This window comes from Diachasma alloeum, unplaced genomic scaffold (genome assembly GCF_001412515.2).
Source record: "Diachasma alloeum isolate Michigan unplaced genomic scaffold, Dall2.0 Dall_scaffold_00432, whole genome shotgun sequence".
Taxonomy (NCBI): domain Eukaryota; kingdom Metazoa; phylum Arthropoda; class Insecta; order Hymenoptera; family Braconidae; genus Diachasma; species Diachasma alloeum.
In genome coordinates, this window is record NW_021680571.1 from 348,192 (window position 1) to 368,656 (window position 20,465).

Genomic DNA, 20,465 nt, shown 5'->3' on the forward strand with positions numbered 1-20,465 from the left:
CATATGTATGAATGAATGAGAAGACGGGAGGGGATTTACCCCCGGTTCAAGATGTGAATTGTCGATTGTAAGCCTCGGATCATTGTTGGTACGAATGCAACAATTATGCACCGAGACAATTTCTGGAATTCGTCCCCATTGATTATTTACATAATCCGTCCAATGACAAAGATCAGGAAATAATTTCTCATAATAAGAGCATTTTTGAGACATTATTTTGATTCCCTTTTCAACATGATAATATGGCAGTAGTGGAAGGGAACGCAATAGGTGTCTTGGCTCTCGTGGAGCATCATGTAGATCATATTTTTCAAGCAGCTTCTTCCAGTGTTCAGATGATGCCTATAATGACGAAATTAGTATTAAACATTCTTTCCATCTGGTGGAAAACAGTTGAAAGCTCCAATCTCACTTACTTTGATGAAATGAAACCAACACCCCATCAGCCTTGCCAAAGGTAGAATATTTGCGAAAGCTTTAAGGGCTGCTCTCTCAAAATCACTAACGATCAATTTAACATTCTTTAGGCCTGGTACTATTTTCAATAAGCAACATAATATGGCTTCGTATAACACAGTAGTAGCCCGTCGGCATACCGCAAACCAGCAGCAAACTAATCGACAATTATTTTACTAATCGACAATTGGTATCAATCCTGACCCCTTTTTTGATAAATGAATAAACCCATCAACGATTGTGAATTAATTAGTCAATTATTAATCAGAATGAAAAATTAACCGATTAATGTATTGTTATGTCCAGAGAAAGATTTTAGCGTCGAATGGACATGTTTTAATTGTCACATTAAAATCAAAGCTAAAATTATTAGATTTTATAATTATTGGACGACGCAGTTTTATACTCTTACCTTTTTCCAAAATATAAAGGAAAAGGGTTTGATTTAGGGATAGGGTTTGAGTTAAGACGAATTTCTAATCAAGAAGTTTGGAGTTGTACTGAAGTCAAGTTTGAATTTAAATATATTTTGTATAACTATTCGGTTTACAAAAACAGCATGATTTTACAGAAATCTATGTAGCTAAAATTCCTATCCCTGGAATGATTGAAGGATTCAAATTTAGGTTTACAAGTTTTGTTACTCACAATTCGGTCTGTTATTTGTAAATTATTCGATGTGTTTGTAGATTTCTGGGTAAATCCGTAATTTCCTCACCAGCAATTAGTCGCGCTAAAGGCTATTATGGATACTTTCACGGAAACACTTTCTTCTACTTGTTGATATTTTAATGAATTTTTGGCAGTTGAATTTGAAGATTTTAAGAGTTTGGTTGAGACTGGCCACAACGCGTCACAATAAACGAATTCCTTATATGCAAGAAGTCACCACTCTCGGTTAAAGAAATTTTATTCCCGGATAATTTCAATTGTTCGTAACTTACTATTAATTCAGTACTATCCCGTGTAATCGAAGGAAGGATTGAAAAACCGGACCGATTAAATGAACTATTTGCACCAGAATTGTTACTGCTCCGTCGCTACTTCAAGACTGCTTAATTTTGGTTTTTCTGACATTTTTATATGAATTTTGGGGTCACTTGTCACATGGGCTCCAACGCGTCCATTTTTAGTTGGCGGAAAATGTCGTATGACTTTTCCCACTCTTTTGATTTTTATGGGGAAGTAGTTCATTCGGTTTTTGGGGTTTCAATTAATCGGTTTTCAATCGTTCCTTCGGGTGGGAATCTTTGTATTGGGTAATTGGGGCATGCTGAGTGTGCCATTTCATCACTTTTGAACTCGATTCCGTCTCTGGAATTTTTAATCGAGTTCAAGCGATGAAATGCACTCAATTTAGTTTACAATTGTTGGTTTGGTTCTTAATGATTTCACATAAAATTATTCTAGCCTTAAAGTTTCTAGTACAAAATTTTGGACATTACAGCATCAACTGTTAATCCTGTTTGATTTTTTTCTCAATTATTTGAAAAGGAATTAATGGAATCTGGAAATTTCTGATTAACCCTGATGGTGATGAATTTCAGATTCCAAAAAAATCAATTATTTAGTCAATGAATCATTCCTATGGAGAGATTTTCAATTATTTACCATCAATCATTTACCATCAATTGAAAACCATAATTATGCAATATTCCGATCAATTTTCAATTATTCCGAGACAACTTTCGATGTTTCAAACAATTCGTGATCGAAACGAAATAAACTTTCGTTAAAAAATTGACGCGAGGAATTTTTTGATTATTTCATCATTGGATAATTATCGCTGCATATTAGTCAATTATTCAATGATTCGTCAATGAATCTCCAAAGTCATCCAATAATTTAATCAGTGTAAAAATTTATCAATTCTAAGACTTCATCGCGGGAAAACCCCTGGACCGATTCATTCCAGTGATATTCTGATCGTTAATCTCAATTACATAATTCATTCATGAAAAATCCTTGTCTGAGCAATTTTCAATTTTTTCTCCAGGACACTTTGGAAAAACCACTGGAGGGATTCACTTCAAAATGAAATCAGGTCTAAATTACATGAAGACCTTCCGATTGTGTTATCGATCATCTTGATCGCACAATTCATTCGGAAGAAATTGTCACACCCACACAATAGGTATTTCGTTCAGATGGGTTTTAAAAGTTTTAAACACCTTAAAACATGGAGAAATGGTAACAAAATCTAATGATTCATTTTCNAATTGGCCATCCTGGGTAATGATTATTTGATGAACAAATTAATTTGCGGTTCTCATTCATGTGTGAAATGATAATAGTAATTACTGTAGGCCTGTAATTTGAGTTAATGAGGCCAACAATTATGCAGTTAGCTCCTATTAGGGTCCACGGCTCAGTTTTTACCTAAGAGTTCAGGTAGTACAGCCCTGGATATTTCACAAAAATAATCTTTCCAGTCTTATAGCGCCATCAGGTAACGGAAATTGTTACTGACAATTTTATTCTATAGGTAATAAATGTATTTGATTCTTACAATACCGATGCTGGTTTATCGGCTTGGCGCGTTGTGGACACTTTGTCCTCGTGGACAGTTTCGCCCGGACACTATTTCATTTGTGGACAGTTCTGCTGTGCACAGTGGCGCTCCGTGTACAGATCGGTGCCGTGTACAGTTCTGACTCGACGGATGTATCTCCCCCCTGCTTAAACAATACCCAGCATTTTTCTGAATCTAATAAATTATGACTCACGCAAAAACATAATCGATCGAAATATCGTTCAACGTGTTTAACACAACAGATAATTATTGTTTCGTCGATATTCCCGATCACATGATGGAACAAATAGTTTTTGAAATATTTTACATTTCCCACAAACAAACCTTTTACGTCTTGGCTAAATTCCCAATTCTTCGACTATGGATTTCGTATTATTTAAATTTCGAACTCGCATCATGTCTTTTGGATGGGCATGCGCCCATTCCTACCACTCTGAGACTTTCAATGATTTACCGCGAGTTTGTCATTTGATTTTGGGATGAGGGGGGGGTTCGTTTATACCCGAGAGATTGTACACATTCCACTTCGTACACATTTTCGTGAAGTACACCAGCGCCACGCCGGACACAAACAGAGTTTACACAAATTTTTCCGAACACATCCCGGAACAGGGAACAATCCAACGCACAATCAAAAAATATAAACACAGATGACATGCGCAATAAAATTCATTCTGTTCGCCACTCGCAAATAAACATTCAAATATTGCATCACTGCTAAATAACCAATCAAATTGTGAATTCTGTTCATGAATGTGGAGCAACGAATCAAATCATAAATCGAGATCTGGGATTTTTTTTATCCTATATATGCGGATAGGATCGAATCAATTCAATCAATAACTCATTCCCCTCTTTACACTGACATCAACATCTTGCTTTTTATCCTCATCTGCCTGCATTTTATTTTGTACTTCACTAAATTTTTTCGGGTATGTATGATCCAATGCCATGAGGAAGAGGCAGGTAAACAATATTTTATATCTATATTCCAACACTTGTTCCTTGGTTATATTCGATATTCCTCTATTGTGCGTTGAAACATTAATTACATAATGTTGAAATTTATTCTTTATTCCTTGTTCCTAATGTTTGTTCTGAATTCCCTGTTCTTTTTGATTGTGCGCCGGCCCTAATTTGACTTTAGAGATGGCAGAAGTAGTTGCAATTGGACAAATGATGNGATATTCCTCTATTGTGCGTTGAAACATTAATTACATAATGTTGAAATTTATTCTTTATTCCTTGTTCCTAATGTTTGTTCTGAATTCCCTGTTCTTTTTGATTGTGCGCCGGCCCTAATTTGACTTTAGAGATGGCAGAAGTAGTTGCAATTGGACAAATGATGAAGGTATACCAGTGGTGCCCAATGAAAATGAATGGGAGATCTCCGCAAGAGAACTGGATGCATGAATCCAAGTACTTGCGTTCACGATTGCATCAACGGTCGTTCATAATTAATTTAATAATAAATAATAATCCTTATTAATTATTAAATGACGCTATTTGATTCAAATTCGATTCTTCGTCAATTTCCAGAAATTGGATCTTGATGAACTAAAAATTGTAGGAACCACGGAATAACAGCGAAAAATAATTTTATTTCTGTTATCCTCGCATGGGGTGTTATGAACACCTTAGACGTTTTTTCCAGTATTTCTGTTCTGTACTTCAGCATTGATATGAATAAAAATTATTGGATGAATATTCCAACTATTTAATTCCATTTTTTTCTTCATTAAGTTTTTACGTTTTTTTTGTTTATCAAAAAAAAGGTTGCTTTGTCCGTTCAATTAACGAAAGGGCGTAAAAGGTATATTTATCTCCTGGGGAAATTCATTCTCACGGGATTCACAACTAATTTCGTTATGGGCAGTTCCACGCCAAATCCGAAATCCAAAAAATTCGATGCCGGGGATTCCCTTACCAATTTTGTTCTGAAAAGTTGGGCATCAGGCGAATATTTTGAAGAGAAAAAATCATAAAAAAATATTGATAATTGTGAAACATACGATTTTTTTGGAAATTTGCAGTTTTTTTGCAATCCAATTAATTTTAAATCATTAATATACCAGCTATCTTTGCAGCTATAAAATTTTATATGCATCAGCTCGTTTTTGAAAAATGTTTCCACATGAAAATCAAAGATGGAACAACGATATGTTATTTTATGCCAAAAACGTTTCTCACATAAATTGCTCTATTTCAAAAAGTATTGATTCGATCAGTCTGAATTTTTACACAGGATTGCAACTCAATGATTACCACATTCCCATATCCGTCACTCAGGTAATAAAACGTCAAAGCAATTTTCCCCTCCCCCCCTCGTGTCGCGATCGCCGCTATGTTCGCTGAATCGGTACGGTAAACCGCCTGCCAATTTCTCCGCCACTCTTCTCATAATTTTTCATTGGTTTCTTCCTCTGTGTAGATTACCTGATTATAATAAGTCCCACACCCACAATTCAACTTCACGCAGTAATAAACTTATTACGACCGGCCTCAAGAAATTTTCGTCCAAGCCATAAAAATCGAAGAAGAAGAAGAACTTATTGCGACAAAATGTGGACAAAATCAAATGGATATCCTTTGGATAAATTTAGCAAGGTATGGTTTGGGAAGATCAAGGGCTGATTGGGAAAGTTCAAGTGTTTCACAGCGTTGGATCCGTGATAACTATTCCAAGTATCACTTTTAAATTTAATCGAATTCCGTATATTGCTCTGGAGATTAGCTCTACCCCTAACGTTTATTACATGAATATTATTCTACAGATATGTAATTTTTTTTTTAATCATTGATTAAAGTGAAGTGATCAAAATTTGCGCAAATAATTTCATGACTCCCAACCAATCACAGGTCATCCCACGTTAGGCAATGGACGATGTTGCATGTGAGTCAGTCCAATTAAAACGTTTTGTGGGCTATGATTTATAGTCCGCAAAAAGTTGTTATTATTAGTCATTATTATCATACATTCAACACTGCAGCTCACCCTTCTATATATTTCTCTGCAGCCCCCCCCCCTTCGCCGGGAACAATTCTTTGCCCAGAAAAAGTGACAATGAGGGGTTTTCTTGAAAGGTCGAAAGACAGCGCATTCGCTAGGCAGTTCTGTTGAATTTCCGTTGGACGTCTATGAATAATTCCTTTAGTTTTTAGCCGCTCCTTATTAAAACATTCAGTAGTTCACGTATGAAAAAATTAATCCTCCTGAACTGGCTCAATGAGCACCGTGCTGCCCATTTTCGATTTTTTCTTTACTTAATGAAATGTGCGCCAATAAAAATATGAAAAAATTAGAATGCCTGTTCTCAACTATATTGAATTCATTGCCAATTTTATTTCGTTCCTACTTGCGCTAATTGAGTACCAAAAAAGTTTGAAAATTTGAATCGCTTAGAGTCCCCGTGTTTAACCTCTAAAAATCTCATTTTGGCCTCAAATCAAATCAACTTTGCGCATTAAATCGCCAATTTTTTCCTCGTTCTATGGTCATTCCCTATTGATTGGAAGTTGAAACCGTCCTCTAAACCCAAAATTACTCATTTTTTTCAAAACTTTTTTTTCACAAACCATAAAAATACACGAGCGGCACCGTGCCTACCGAGCCAGTGGACTCGGCCGGTGGCCGAACGACAGTTCGGGAGGGTTAAATAGAAAAACCTAGCGCTTTCTCTAAGAATTTCTATTGGAATTCTATGAGAATTTCTATGGGAATTCTATGAGAATTCTACTGGATTCTATTAGGATTCTATTGGAAAATCCTATTTGTTTTTTGTGCCATTTCTATCGAATATATTTGAGGGGAAATGGAACTTATCATCGGAGTAGAGAAGAATGATGATTTTTCAAACCAATTATTTTCGATTCTATCCCATGAAAATGGCTGAAATTCTTCCCAAGGATGAAGGGTGACATAACAAAGGGCAGTCAACTGCACGTTTTCGGATTTATGCAAAATTTTTTTTTTGTTTGTTTTGCATAAATTCGAAAACGTATAGTTAACGACCCTCCTTTATGACACCCTCAATTCTTGGAAAAATTTCAACCATTTTCATTCTATAGAATCGAAGATAATCGGTTTGAAAAAATAATTTTGCGACCGCTTCCATGCCCCTTAATAGAGAAGTCAATCGTTTTTTTTCTATTCTGTAGAAATGGCGCAAAAACAAATAGAATTTCACAATAGAATTTCAGCAGAACTCCAATAGAACCCTTATAGAATTTCAATAAAAATTCAATAGAATTTCTTAGAGAAAGCGTTAGGTTTTTCTATTGAATTTTTTCATACGTGTTCTACTACGCACTTTTTCTCAAAGAAATGTGTGGAGAATTTTTCATGAATAAAAACCATCAATTGACCTCTCTATAATCTTATTCTGTTGAGATTATTCCAACATTAATTCGCCGACTTAAATTTTGTGATTTTTTTTTGCTTGAGTTGTTAAATTAGNCAGGGGTAAGAAAGTAGTCGGAACTAGGGGTCATGAGAGTTATATGGAGGTCATATGAAGGTCAATATGCGGCTCATAGGAAGGTCAGTTTGAGGGTAATTATAAGGGTCGGTATGAGGGTCAGCATGAGTGTATGAGCCTCAATATTAGGGTCAGTATGAGGGTCAATATGAGGGTCAGATGAGAGTTATATGGAGGTCATATGAGAGCCATATGAATGGCATATGAGGGTCATATGAAGGTCAGTATGACGACCATATGAGAGTCAGTATGAGGGTCATATGAGAGTTATATGGAGGTCATATGAGAGCCATATGAATGGCATATGAGGGTCATATGAAGGTCAGTATGACGACCATATGAGAGTCAGTATGAGGGTCATATGAGAGTTATATGGAGGTCATATGAGAGCCATATGAATGGCATATGAGGGTCATATGAAGGTCAGTATGACGACCATATGAGAGTCAGTATGAGGGTCATATGGGGGTCATATGAGAGTCATATGAGGGTCATATGAGGGTCAGTAGGAGTGTCAGTATGAGGATCATATGAGAGTTATATGAATGTCACATGAGGGTCATATGAGGGCAGTATGACGGCCATATGAGAGTCAGTATGAAGGTCATATGGGGGTCATAGGAAGGTCAGTTTGAGGGTCACTATGAGGGTCATATGAGAGTTATATGGAGGTCATATGAGGGTCAGATGAGAGTTATGTGGAGGTCATATGAGGGTCATACGAGAGTCAGTATGAGGGTCATATGACAGTCAGTGTGAGGGTCATATGCGAGTCATATGAAGGTCTGTATGAGGGTCATATGAGAGTTGTATGAATGTCACATGAGGATCATATGAAGATCAGTATGACGGCCATATGAGAGTCAGCATGAGGGTCATATGGGAGTCATAGGACGGTCAGTTTGATGGTCATTATGAGGGTCAGTATGAGGGTCATTATGAGGGTCAGTATGAGGGTCATTATGAGGGTCAGTATGAGAGTCAATATTAGGGTCAGTATGAGTGTCAGTATGAGGGTTCTATGAAGGTCAATATGGCGTCCATATGAGAGTCAGTATGAGGGTCATATGAGAGTTATATGAAGGTCACATGAGAATCATACGAAGGTCAGTATGACGGCCATATGAGAGTCAGTATGAGGGTCATATGAGAGTTATATGGAGGTCACATGAGGGTTAGTATGAGGGTCAGGTGAGAGTTATATGGAAGTCATATCAGGGTCAGTATGAGGGTCATATATTGGTTATATGAAAATCAGTATGAGGGTCATATTAGAGTTATATGGAGATCATATGAAGGTCAGTATGAGTGTCAATTTGAGGGTCAGTATGAGTGTCAGTATGAGTTATTATTAGGGTTAGTATGAGTAACAGTATGAGGGTCATACGAGAGTTATATGAAGAGTTATATGAGAGTTATATGACGGCCATATGAGAGTCAGTATGAGGGCCATATGGAGGTCATATGAAGATCAGTTTAGGGGTCAGTATGAGGGTCAATATGAGGGTCAGATGAGGGCTATATGGAGGTCATATGAGGGTCAGTATCAGGGTCATACGAGAGTCAGTATGAGTGTCATTATTAGAGTCATATGAGAGTTACGTGAAGGTCAGCATGACAGCCATATGAGAGTCAGTATGAGGGTCATATGAGTCTTATGAAGGTCATATGGAGCTCTTATGGTGTCATACAGATCAAGGATATCATAACTTGGTTGTTCTGGTGATATAATAAACTATTCAGTTTCACTGAACTCTGCTTCAGTACCGTCCGTCTCAGTCTTTTCGTCTCAGTTTCAGTCTTATAATCCAGTGAATCAAGTCTGGAAATGCATGGTTTTGAAAGCCAGCTTGCGTTTCTGTATATAAATCAGTTTTTTTATTATAATCAACCTATGAGATCAATCAGGGTGCTCACCCTCCAAGAAGGGGTGGGAAAAATTGAAAATTAACCCCAAAAACGTGTTTTTCTAAAATAACTTGAGAAATACTCGAGTTACGATGTAAAAGGTTCCCTCGTCAGACCTTCATATGACTCTCATACTGACCCTCATAATGACCCTCATACTGACCCTCAAACTGACCATTCTATGACTCCCATATGACCCTCATGTTGACTCTCATATGGCCGTCATACTGACCTTCATATGACCCTCATGTGACATTCATACAACTCTCATATGATCCTCATACAGACCTCCATATAACTCTCATATGACCCTCATACTGGCACTCATACTGACCCTCATATAACCCTCATATGACTCTCATATGACCTTCTTTCAACTCTCATCTGACCCTCATACTTACCCTAATACTGAGCCTCATACTGACACTCATGCTGACCCTCATAGTGACCCTCATAATGGCCCTCAAACTGACCTCCCTATGACCCCCATATGATCCTCATACTGACCTCCATATAACTCTTATGACCCTTAGTTCCGACTATTTTCTTACCCCTGTTCGTTTAATGAAAACCCTTTTTTCTACACCCCCCCCCCCCCCCCCCCNATCTTCTCAACGCCCGATAAAACCCTCCCACGATTATCCACTCATTTTCTCGAAAGAGAAAATAAAACCCCTTCACATTGCCACAAAATCAGCTTTAAATTTTTTAGCGCCACAATTTTACCTACATGGACATCCCAGTCGGCAATTCATGCGCCAGCGGTCGGTAATGCAGGTATCAATTGAAGGCGGCCATGATAAGTGATGTGTAACTGTGTGTAACTGTGTGTTACACACACAGTTACACATCACGTTGAGACTATTTGCATTCTTACTTTTCATCGAAAAAAGCTTTTTTAGATTCGGTTTCCGTTTCACATTGTGTCAAAGTGCTAAACATTAATATCCTGAAGGTTTATTAATCCGTGGAAATCTGAAAAATAATTTTTTTAGCGAAAAAAGAAATCAGCCAAGGAACAGCCACGCAATAACATGGCTCCTCCGCGGCACCTCAATCGCCAGGGTTGCGGATTCTTTCAATCTTATCGACGAGAAACTGATTGAATTTTCCAGTAAATGCGTCAAGTTTTTTGACGAAATCATTCCGTACATTTATTATTCTGATTTTTGTTAAAATGTCGAGACAAAATCTATTTTTTTATTATTTATTTTTATTTTTCCTATTTCATTGGTTTTATCGAAGTAATTCTCGATTTGAAACCCCTCCTCTAGTCTGCTTCCCCACCTTTTTTTTCCTCTCATTGTTATCTGTGGTATCATGGCCGTCTTACTCTTAGCTGTGCCCCATTCAAGCTAGGACTGTACGGGAAACCATGTAAAACCCCAGTCGCACAGCCGGCCGATTGTGCAGTGCCCTAATGTATCCATCTTGAAAAGACGTTGAAGGCTATCATACCCTCGATGGTATGATAGCTGCATTAAAAAATCAGAAAAATAAATGATAAAAAATATGGAAAAAATAACTGACACAAAAACACAATTCTTGGGAAAAAGCCGAAGCATAAAAAACCCAGATATATTTACTTCGATACAAGATTTAAACGATTAACTGCGAATGACGGTATTCACACACACACACACATGCATCCACACACCAATGTTTGTCTAGGGACGCATAGGCGAACTGTCGACTGAATATGTAGACACACGCGCGCACTAATCGATCACTATAGGATAAATCCCACACTGAATGTTTAGGTGGAATAAATTAGGATTGTGCAATTTGATAATCATGACTTCGATATCGTGGCTTCGGTGCCACGTGTGACACGAAATCGTTGGATTTCGTGTCTTAGATTCAGATTTTTGATTGATAGCTTTTAGGTTTTTTCGTCACTATAGTTTGTGAACAAAAACGATTGATTGATCGATGGTTCCTTTCGGATGATTATTTTTGTCGATTATGACAACGATAAAGTCAGGATGACTTGTCAAATGATTGACTTGCAGTTGCAAACGAAACACACACTTGTAGCGTCGGTTAGACTCTGACATCATCGAGCGTCCCTGCATGCTCGGACCCGCCAGACTGGCGCATGGTGGCGCCGCCACCCATTGTCGCCAACATACCAAGCGCGGTTATATTCAAATACATGTGTTACGATGGAACACATCTGTCACACTGACTAGATGGTGACACTAGGCCGCTACACCGTGCCTATCGCCCGTAATTTTTGTGCCAGCGAGGTGTTCCTAAGCGGTCACCCATCCAAGTACTAACCCAGCTCAACGCTGCTTAGCTTGGATGTCCACTGGAGCAACACCTCACCCACCTAACCATTACAGTCGGTTTGAGACAAAATCTATTTTTCTCTCTCATGATTCAAGGCGTATACTTTCAATAATTCAACTTTTCCTCCGAGCCCAATCCTCAGGAATCCAAAAATTAGTGCAACTACATTATGAAAGACAATAACTAGTAAAATGGTTATTTGTGATGAGAGAAGAATATAACATCAAAATACTGCAGAGGAAATTCCACTAGTGAGTTCGACCAAAAATTATTTTATTGAGGTGCATAAAAACTGTACTGGTCCTTTACCAGGTCACGTCATGAAGTCGATTACCTACCCCTCTTTTACCCTTATATTCGTTCTCAGTTTTCCCCTTCCCCTCATCCAACTATTTGTCTTCAAAAATATTACAAGATTTTATAAATGAAAATATCGAGTAAAATGGTCGTTTACACTGAGCAAAAATATAAATGATGAATAGCATAATTAATCGATGCATACTAGTGAGACTAGTAATGTATCTATTGTAATAGATATAATTATTTCCCTCACTATTCTCAGGAGTTTCATATAGCGAACCGTTGCTGGACACGTATGAAAAAATTTAATAGAAAAACCTAGCGAATTTGCAAGAAAATTCATTTCGATTTCTATAGAACTTTCTATAAGTTTTCAGCCGTTTCCATTGACATGTTGAATAGAAATGATTGTATAGAAAAAGTAAATAGGATTCGATTTTTTTATACAACTTATTCTATTGACATATTTTCTCTAGGATTCCTTCAGCTCAAATTTTCCAAGTTATTTTGTTTGATTTTCTTTATGGAAAGAAAAGAAGTATGGAATGAAAAAAAAATTAGAAAATTCGAGGCGAGAAAATTGTATAGAATATATTTCAATAGAATAAATTGTATAGAAAAATCGAATTTTATTGACTTTCTCAACAGAATATTTTCTGTTGAACATTTCAATAAGAACGGCGAAAAACTTATAGAAAAATCGATAGAAATCCAATAAAATTGTTTAGTGAATTCACTAGGTTTTTCTATTAAATTTTTTCGTGCGTAGTAGGATGCAAGAGGTATTTCGGTGCTGAGACTAGTAAAATTTTTGCGATCAAACCTATTGACAATTAATGCAATTATGTACTAAATATTTCCTATCAGAAAAACTGCAGATCAGCTGCAAAATTTTCCAATAGGATCGGCAACAAACTAAGAGAATCTTCAATGGACGTCCCAGAGAGAAAAGCTATAGAATTTTCATAGCCCAGTAATGACCATAAACAAGTGGCCGGTAGAGCGGGACATTTGGAGGTTATTTACGCTCGATTATTACTTGGCCAGCCAATGCGAAAGAGACAATTCGATTTTAGGGGGACCCACAATTATCCAGCACAGCTTGAGTTCTCAAATTGGGACAATTTTCTGTGGATTTTGCATATACCTTGTCTGAATAATAAGGAAGCATATTGTTACTTTTGAAGGAATCAGATGGTTGGACACATAAGTACTTAATCATTGGGGTAAACAATCGAGTGATTATGAAGAGCGGGGTCAAAACATCAAAAATTGCAGCTAAAAGATAAGAATAAAACATGCGCAATCGGCGGGAGTTGCTGGGTAAAATGGGATAGTGGAGTAAAATAGACTATATGGGGTATTCCATGTGAACTCACCCAGGTCAAAACCCTCACCATCGCCAATCATATTGCCGATTTTTCCTGTGGTTGTATATGAAAAAATATGACTTGTCAAATTTTTTCAGATTTTTTGAGGCATTCTGTGGGCAGCCATTTTTTTTGCGAGTTTTATCTTCAAATGCCTGTAACTTCCGTAAAAATCAATCGATTTGAGTTTTTTTTTTTTACAAAATGTGCGTCTTGGAACACACTTTCCATATAAAAATAAGCCAATTTTTGTCAATTCGTTCTTCCATCCATTTCCTCAGAAAAACCTCAAAAAAATTCAAAAAACGAGTCGTTCTCAAAGTTGGACCCTTTTTATATTCTTCAAGAAATTTCAGTGAATATATTGGACCAAAATAAAAATTTTCACAATTTTTCATTTGGAGCATCCTCGAAGATGCCCAATACTCATTAAAATGGTTTTAAATCATGAATTGCACCCGAAAATGATTTTTTCATATTTATTTACTCATTTTTTACTTTAAAACCCTTTTTTACCATCCTACAACATTTCAGTGCATCGCCGCCAGATGGCGGCACCTTCGCATTCTCATTCGACAATTTGTGCGTTCGACATTTTTTCCTAGCGTCAGAAAAAAAAAGAACAAAAAAACTGAGGGCTAGAGGTTGGAGGATTTGACATGGAATATCTCATATGACTTTTCCCATGCCATTTAATTCAAAATCTATGGGAAATAACAATTTTAATGGTGTTCCATTTTATCCAAGGGAATTACTTCACTCTGTCCTTCATTCTTTCCCTGTTTTACCTTCAATTTTCAAAGATATTATCTGTTCAGCCATGAATTTCAATAAGAATTCATTTATTGGTGGAATAATTCGATGAGAAACAGCAATTTTTCGTCATTTTCAGTAGTTCACTCACTCAAAGTATCAATAGCTGCCAAACAACTATGAAAGACTAACTTCTTTTAATACGAAAATATTCATTATTTTATCCATAATTTTTGGTAAAAATTTCAGATTTTTTTGTAAATTAGATTTTTGATATTAATGATGATTTTTTCTCTTAAAAATATTCGCCTGATGCCCAACTTTTCGTGGAACTGCCCATAACGAAATCATTTGTGAATTGCGTGAGAATGAATGAACGGACAAAGCAACCTTTTTTTTTGATAAACATAAAAAACGTAGAAAATTAATGAAGAAAAAAATGGAATTGAATAGTAGGAATATTCATCCAATAATTTTTGTTCATATCAATGCTGAAGTACAAAAGAGAAATACTGGAAGAAACGTCTCGGGTGTTCGTAACACCCCACGCGAGGATAACAGAGATAAAGTTATGTTTCGCTGTTATTCCGTGGTTTCTACAATTTTTAGTTCATCAAGATCCAATTTCTGGAAATTGACGAAGAATCGAATTTGAATCAAACAGCGTCATTCAATAATTAATAAAGATTATTTATTATGAAATTAATTATGAACGACCATTGATGCAATCGTGAGCGCAAATACTTGGATTCATGCATCCAGTTCTCTTGCGGAGATCTCCCATTCATTTTCATTGGGCACCACTGGTATACCTTCATCATTTCTGCAATTGCAACTACTTCTGCCATCTCTAAAGTCAAATTAGTACTAAGGAATTCGCTCGATAACAAATGAATAGTATTAATTTCTGCTATATCGACACTGTTTAACCGACGAAAATGGTTGTGTACGTTTGGGATGTGTTCGGAAAAATTTGTGTAAACTCTTTCTGTATTTCACGAAAATGTGTACGAAATGGAATGTGTACAATCAGGGTTGGATAAATCGGTCAGTTCTATACACGTAAATTATGTAAAAAATGTCTAAAATGTAATATACGGTTTATTCCATTCAGCCGGATTTTGAGTGCTCGTATTTTCCGTAAAATACGTTGAACAAAGTATAAAATGTAAAAAATATCTAAAAGGTTGTGGAGGTCGAATGTCACGAGGGTTACGAGTGTCATAAGGCGATAATCAAATTTCACAAGGGTTAACCATCACGAGGGTCACAATAAATGTCACAAGGAGATGGTCAAATTTCACGAGGGTCACAAGTGTTACAAGGAGGTGTTCAAATTTCTCGAGGGTCACAAGGGGATGGTCAAATTTTACGAGGGTCACGAGGGTCCCAACGTCGAACGTCGCGAGGGTCACAAGAGGATGGACCAATTTCACGAGGGTCAAACATCACGAGGCTCACAAGGGGATGGTCAAATTTTACGAGGGTCACAAGGGAATAGTCAAATTTACGAGGGTCACACGTCACGAGGGTTACGATAGGATAGTCAAACATCACGAGGGGATGGTCAAATTTGACGAGGGTCATAAAGGGGAAGGTCAAATTTGACGAAAGCCACGGGGGTCACAAAGGAATGGTTAAATTTTACGAGGGTCAAACGTCACGAGGGTCCCAAGAGGATGATTAAACTTCACGAGGGTTATAAGGAGATGGTCCCATTTCATGAGGGTCACAAGGGAACGGTGAAATTTCACGAGGGTCAAACATCACGTGGGCCACAAGAGGAGGGTCAAATATCACGAAGGTCAAGAGAGTTCCAAGGAGATGGTTAAATCTCATGAGGTTCACAAGGGAATGGTTAAATTTCACGAGGGTGGAGCATCACGAGGGTAACAAGGGGATAGTCAAATTTTATTTTATTTCATTTTATTTTATACCTTCGTGACCCTCGTGAAATTTGACCATCCTCTTGTTACCCTCGTGATCCTTCTGATGTTTGACCTTCGTCGAATTTTTTCTAAAAACCAATTTGTTATGAAATTTGTTATAAAAACGAAAACATTGGAGCAAATGGGTTAGTGGAAGTTTGAAAAATATCGATATTTCGTGTATCGATACAAACATTTTACAAAGTTACTAAGCTTGCATTAGCTTAATAACAGCGTAACATAAATGCCAAAATATGCCAATTCAATTAAACATGAGAAACTAGAAATTAATATGGAAACAGAAATTTAAAATTCGAAAAGTTTTGTCTGAGGACNCAGCGTCATTCAATAATTAATAAAGATTATTTATTATGAAATTAATTATGAACGACCATTGATGCAATCGTGAGCGCAAATACTTGGATTCATGCATCCAGTTCTCTTGCGGAGATCTCCCATTCATTTTCATTGGGCACCACTGGTATACCTTCATCATTTCTGCAATTGCAACTACTTCTGCCATCTCTAAAGTCAAATTAGTACTAAGGAATTCGCTCGATAACAAATGAATAGTATTAATTTCTGCTATATCGACACTGTTTAACCGACGAAAATGGTTGTGTACGTTTGGGATGTGTTCGGAAAAATTTGTGTAAACTCTTTCTGTATTTCACGAAAATGTGTACGAAATGGAATGTGTACAATCAGGGTTGGATAAATCGGTCAGTTCTATACACGTAAATTATGTAAAAAATGTCTAAAATGTAATATACGGTTTATTCCATTCAGCCGGATTTTGAGTGCTCGTATTTTCCGTAAAATACGTTGAACAAAGTATAAAATGTAAAAAATATCTAAAAGGTTGTGGAGGTCGAATGTCACGAGGGTTACGAGTGTCATAAGGCGATAATCAAATTTCACAAGGGTTAACCATCACGAGGGTCACAATAAATGTCACAAGGAGATGGTCAAATTTCACGAGGGTCACAAGTGTTACAAGGAGGTGTTCAAATTTCTCGAGGGTCACAAGGGGATGGTCAAATTTTACGAGGGTCACGAGGGTCCCAACGTCGAACGTCGCGAGGGTCACAAGAGGATGGACCAATTTCACGAGGGTCAAACATCACGAGGCTCACAAGGGGATGGTCAAATTTTACGAGGGTCACAAGGGAATAGTCAAATTTACGAGGGTCACACGTCACGAGGGTTACGATAGGATAGTCAAACATCACGAGGGGATGGTCAAATTTGACGAGGGTCATAAAGGGGAAGGTCAAATTTGACGAAAGCCACGGGGGTCACAAAGGAATGGTTAAATTTTACGAGGGTCAAACGTCACGAGGGTCCCAAGAGGATGATTAAACTTCACGAGGGTTATAAGGAGATGGTCCCATTTCATGAGGGTCACAAGGGAACGGTGAAATTTCACGAGGGTCAAACATCACGTGGGCCACAAGAGGAGGGTCAAATATCACGAAGGTCAAGAGAGTTCCAAGGAGATGGTTAAATCTCATGAGGTTCACAAGGGAATGGTTAAATTTCACGAGGGTGGAGCATCACGAGGGTAACAAGGGGATAGTCAAATTTTATTTTATTTCATTTTATTTTATACCTTCGTGACCCTCGTGAAATTTGACCATCCTCTTGTTACCCTCGTGATCCTTCTGATGTTTGACCTTCGTCGAATTTTTTCTAAAAACCAATTTGTTATGAAATTTGTTATAAAAACGAAAACATTGGAGCAAATGGGTTAGTGGAAGTTTGAAAAATATCGATATTTCGTGTATCGATACAAACATTTTACAAAGTTACTAAGCTTGCATTAGCTTAATAACAGCGTAACATAAATGCCAAAATATGCCAATTCAATTAAACATGAGAAACTAGAAATTAATATGGAAACAGAAATTTAAAATTCGAAAAGTTTTGTCTGAGGACTTTTTTTGGCACTTACGTTATTGCTATTAAGCAAACGATTTGTATTTTATCCAATGTGACCAACCTTTGGGGCATAAAATACCTAGTATTATACAAGTGTATTATACATCGAGTAATATACATAGGGTATGGTGTTTTACGTGTAAAATACTGGGTATTTTAGACAGAGCGCGCGAACTAATCTAGTACTCGAAAAAAAAAAATTTTTAGTGATGACATTTTGCGTACTGCCAGTGAAAATACTGAAACATCATAACATCTGATAAAGTAGTATTCTCCATAAAATCGACCGCAGAACGTGCAGTGAACGCTCAGCGAACAGAGGAAATGCAAGAGCAATGGAGCGTTCCCACCGCGTTACTAATGCCAGTATCGCGCTTTAACACCATGGCTTCACCCACCTCTCATCAAATGGAACTGGTTCTAAATCACTTTTCTTGAAAAAACTACCACAGAGTGAGAAAAACGAGAAGAATGAATAAAAAATAGTCTCTCAACCTATACGGTTCAATGAATGCGATGGACGATAAAAGTGAAATTTCTCATTGTCAGAAATTGCAATGCCATCACATGACTCCAATTGGGATTAAGTCTAATTTTTTCCGTTTCTCCAAAAATGAATAAACATAAAAAGTGATATATAGAGAAAGACAACTATGGATGATTTGAATGCACTTGTGTATGAAAGAAAAAGAAAAATTCTTTGAGTATCTTCATGTCTGAATGTCTTTCATTCGAGTGTCTTTCTCGAAGACACTCAAATGAAAGACACTCAAACATGAAGATACTCTAATAAAGAAACTCAACCTCTAAGAAAATGAGAAATTTTCCATTGGATACAAAAACAGCAGGATATGAGTTGAACATTAGTAGGTGATTTGAAATATACTCGTGAAGCCTTGGCCCGTCCCGTGGCCTGTATCTGTAAGGGCTAGGTAGTGATTAATTTTACCAACTCCTGAAACTAGATAATTGATCAACACTGGAAATATTAAGTTGCGGCTTCAAAAAAAAATTTTTCGCCGTTTGCTAAATAGTCAATATTATTCTGTATTAAAATACAAATCTGTGCTAGAATATTATTATTTTTTCGGAATATTTAATTTCTTTGGAAGACTAAAAAATTATTGTTAGTGGAGTTACTAATAGCATAAACATGCGGAACTAAAGAAATCAATAGAGTCATGATCTTCAGTTGTTGATTAAAATCTTACCGGCATTTGTTTCTTGTTTGGTAACCTGGATGAATGTACAAAGGACGATTAGGAAGCTGTAAATAAGCCAGCAGCTCATCATCCTGTCTGTAGTCTTGCGAAGATTTCGCTACGAGTTCACTACTTTGTAGTAAATACAGAGTAAAAAGAAATGAAACTAAATGAATGAACAATCACGTAAGCAAGCTGGGTACATTCGCGGTGTGCGGCGCAGTGTCAAACGCAGTGGTTAGTGGTGGAGCAAACTGGGATCGCGTAGTGATCTCTATATTTCCCAAAGAACACAAACACCCATAGACCCCGGATCGAGGGGTTTTAGCATAGACATATAATACCTAGACCGCGCATGCGGTGGGGGAAGCTGTACAGGTTTCGGCAGAGAGAGATGCACTCGGTCCCTACCTATCCTTGTTCGGAAGTGCTGATAGTGGGAAGAGAGCTGCTGCAGGGTGGGAGTAAAAATTCAACTGCGTAGGGGAAATCACGGAGAACGTTTTCTCATCGTTTTATCGCAAATTAAAATTTTTTTCGTCATTAAAATACGTGATAATTGAAAAAATTGTAAAAATATTCAAATGGTGAATTTTTGTTGTGTGTGTGTGGTGTTTATTTCCATCAATCGAAGAGTTTCAAATTTCCCTTGAGTCTCTCCTTAAGCTAGTCCCAAATTGATTTCCGCAAGGGATTTTTTACATTCGACAATCGTACTCTCATGGGAGGGGAGGTCGTGCCAGCGTTATTAGTGTTTCCCGATACCCAAAAAAATATCGATATTCAGTATCGTATCCAAAGAGGATTGACTAAAGTAGAGGCTCAGATATCGGGGTTGGACTGACCCCAAGCCAAAAGTAGTTCGACCCCAACGGAGGGATGCCGCCACGGTCGAATCTGACGGCTGGGGGAACTGCCTGTGCGGGTAACTCGGCAGTAGCAGTCCCGCTGTCACAGGGATAGTTTTGGAGGTGAATTTATGTCCTCCTCGTCCTCAGCATGTTCTTAACGTTTTTCAGTTGATTCATTTGCTGGCTAATTAATATTAAGGAATGAAACACAAAGGGTGTGACGGAGAATTAAATTCCCCATCAATCGATCCCCGTTGCATCCCTTAATCTCTGTAACAAAAAAATACAAACTACGACAAAGTTATAGGCCAGTGAGAAAAATAATTTTCTTCTCGGCGTACAGTGACTTTTCACCATACGCTCGCGAATTAAAAATTCACTTCTCCCCTCCTAATTGAGATTAAGGGATGAAAAAAGAGTAGTTCGATGGAGAATTAAATTCCCCACCAA

The 20,465-nt window shown here is 37.3% G+C and overlaps 2 protein-coding genes across 4 annotated transcripts in view; one reads left to right on the forward strand and one right to left on the reverse strand.

The window, feature by feature from the left end:
• LOC107042269 (procollagen-lysine,2-oxoglutarate 5-dioxygenase 1) overlaps positions 1 to 19,452 on the reverse strand; it is a 140,995-nt gene extending 121,543 nt beyond the window's left edge. The window contains exon 1 of the mRNA XM_015263268.2: positions 19,174 to 19,452. Coding sequence (XP_015118754.1) covers positions 19,174 to 19,255 — 82 coding nt within the window. The 5' untranslated portion in view covers positions 19,256 to 19,452. The remainder of the gene's footprint in view (positions 1 to 19,173) is intronic.
• LOC107042270 overlaps positions 15,040 to 20,465 on the forward strand; it is a 9,928-nt gene continuing 4,502 nt past the window's right edge. The window contains exon 1 of one of the 3 annotated variants that reach the window (XM_015263271.1): positions 15,040 to 15,140. In XM_015263271.1, the coding sequence (XP_015118757.1) occupies positions 15,097 to 15,140 (44 nt within the window). In that variant the 5' untranslated portion in view covers positions 15,040 to 15,096. Of the gene's footprint in view, positions 15,141 to 16,642; positions 16,744 to 20,093; positions 20,136 to 20,465 lie in introns of those variants that run through there. The other 2 variants (XM_015263270.1, XR_001461140.1) reach the window with 2 other exon arrangements.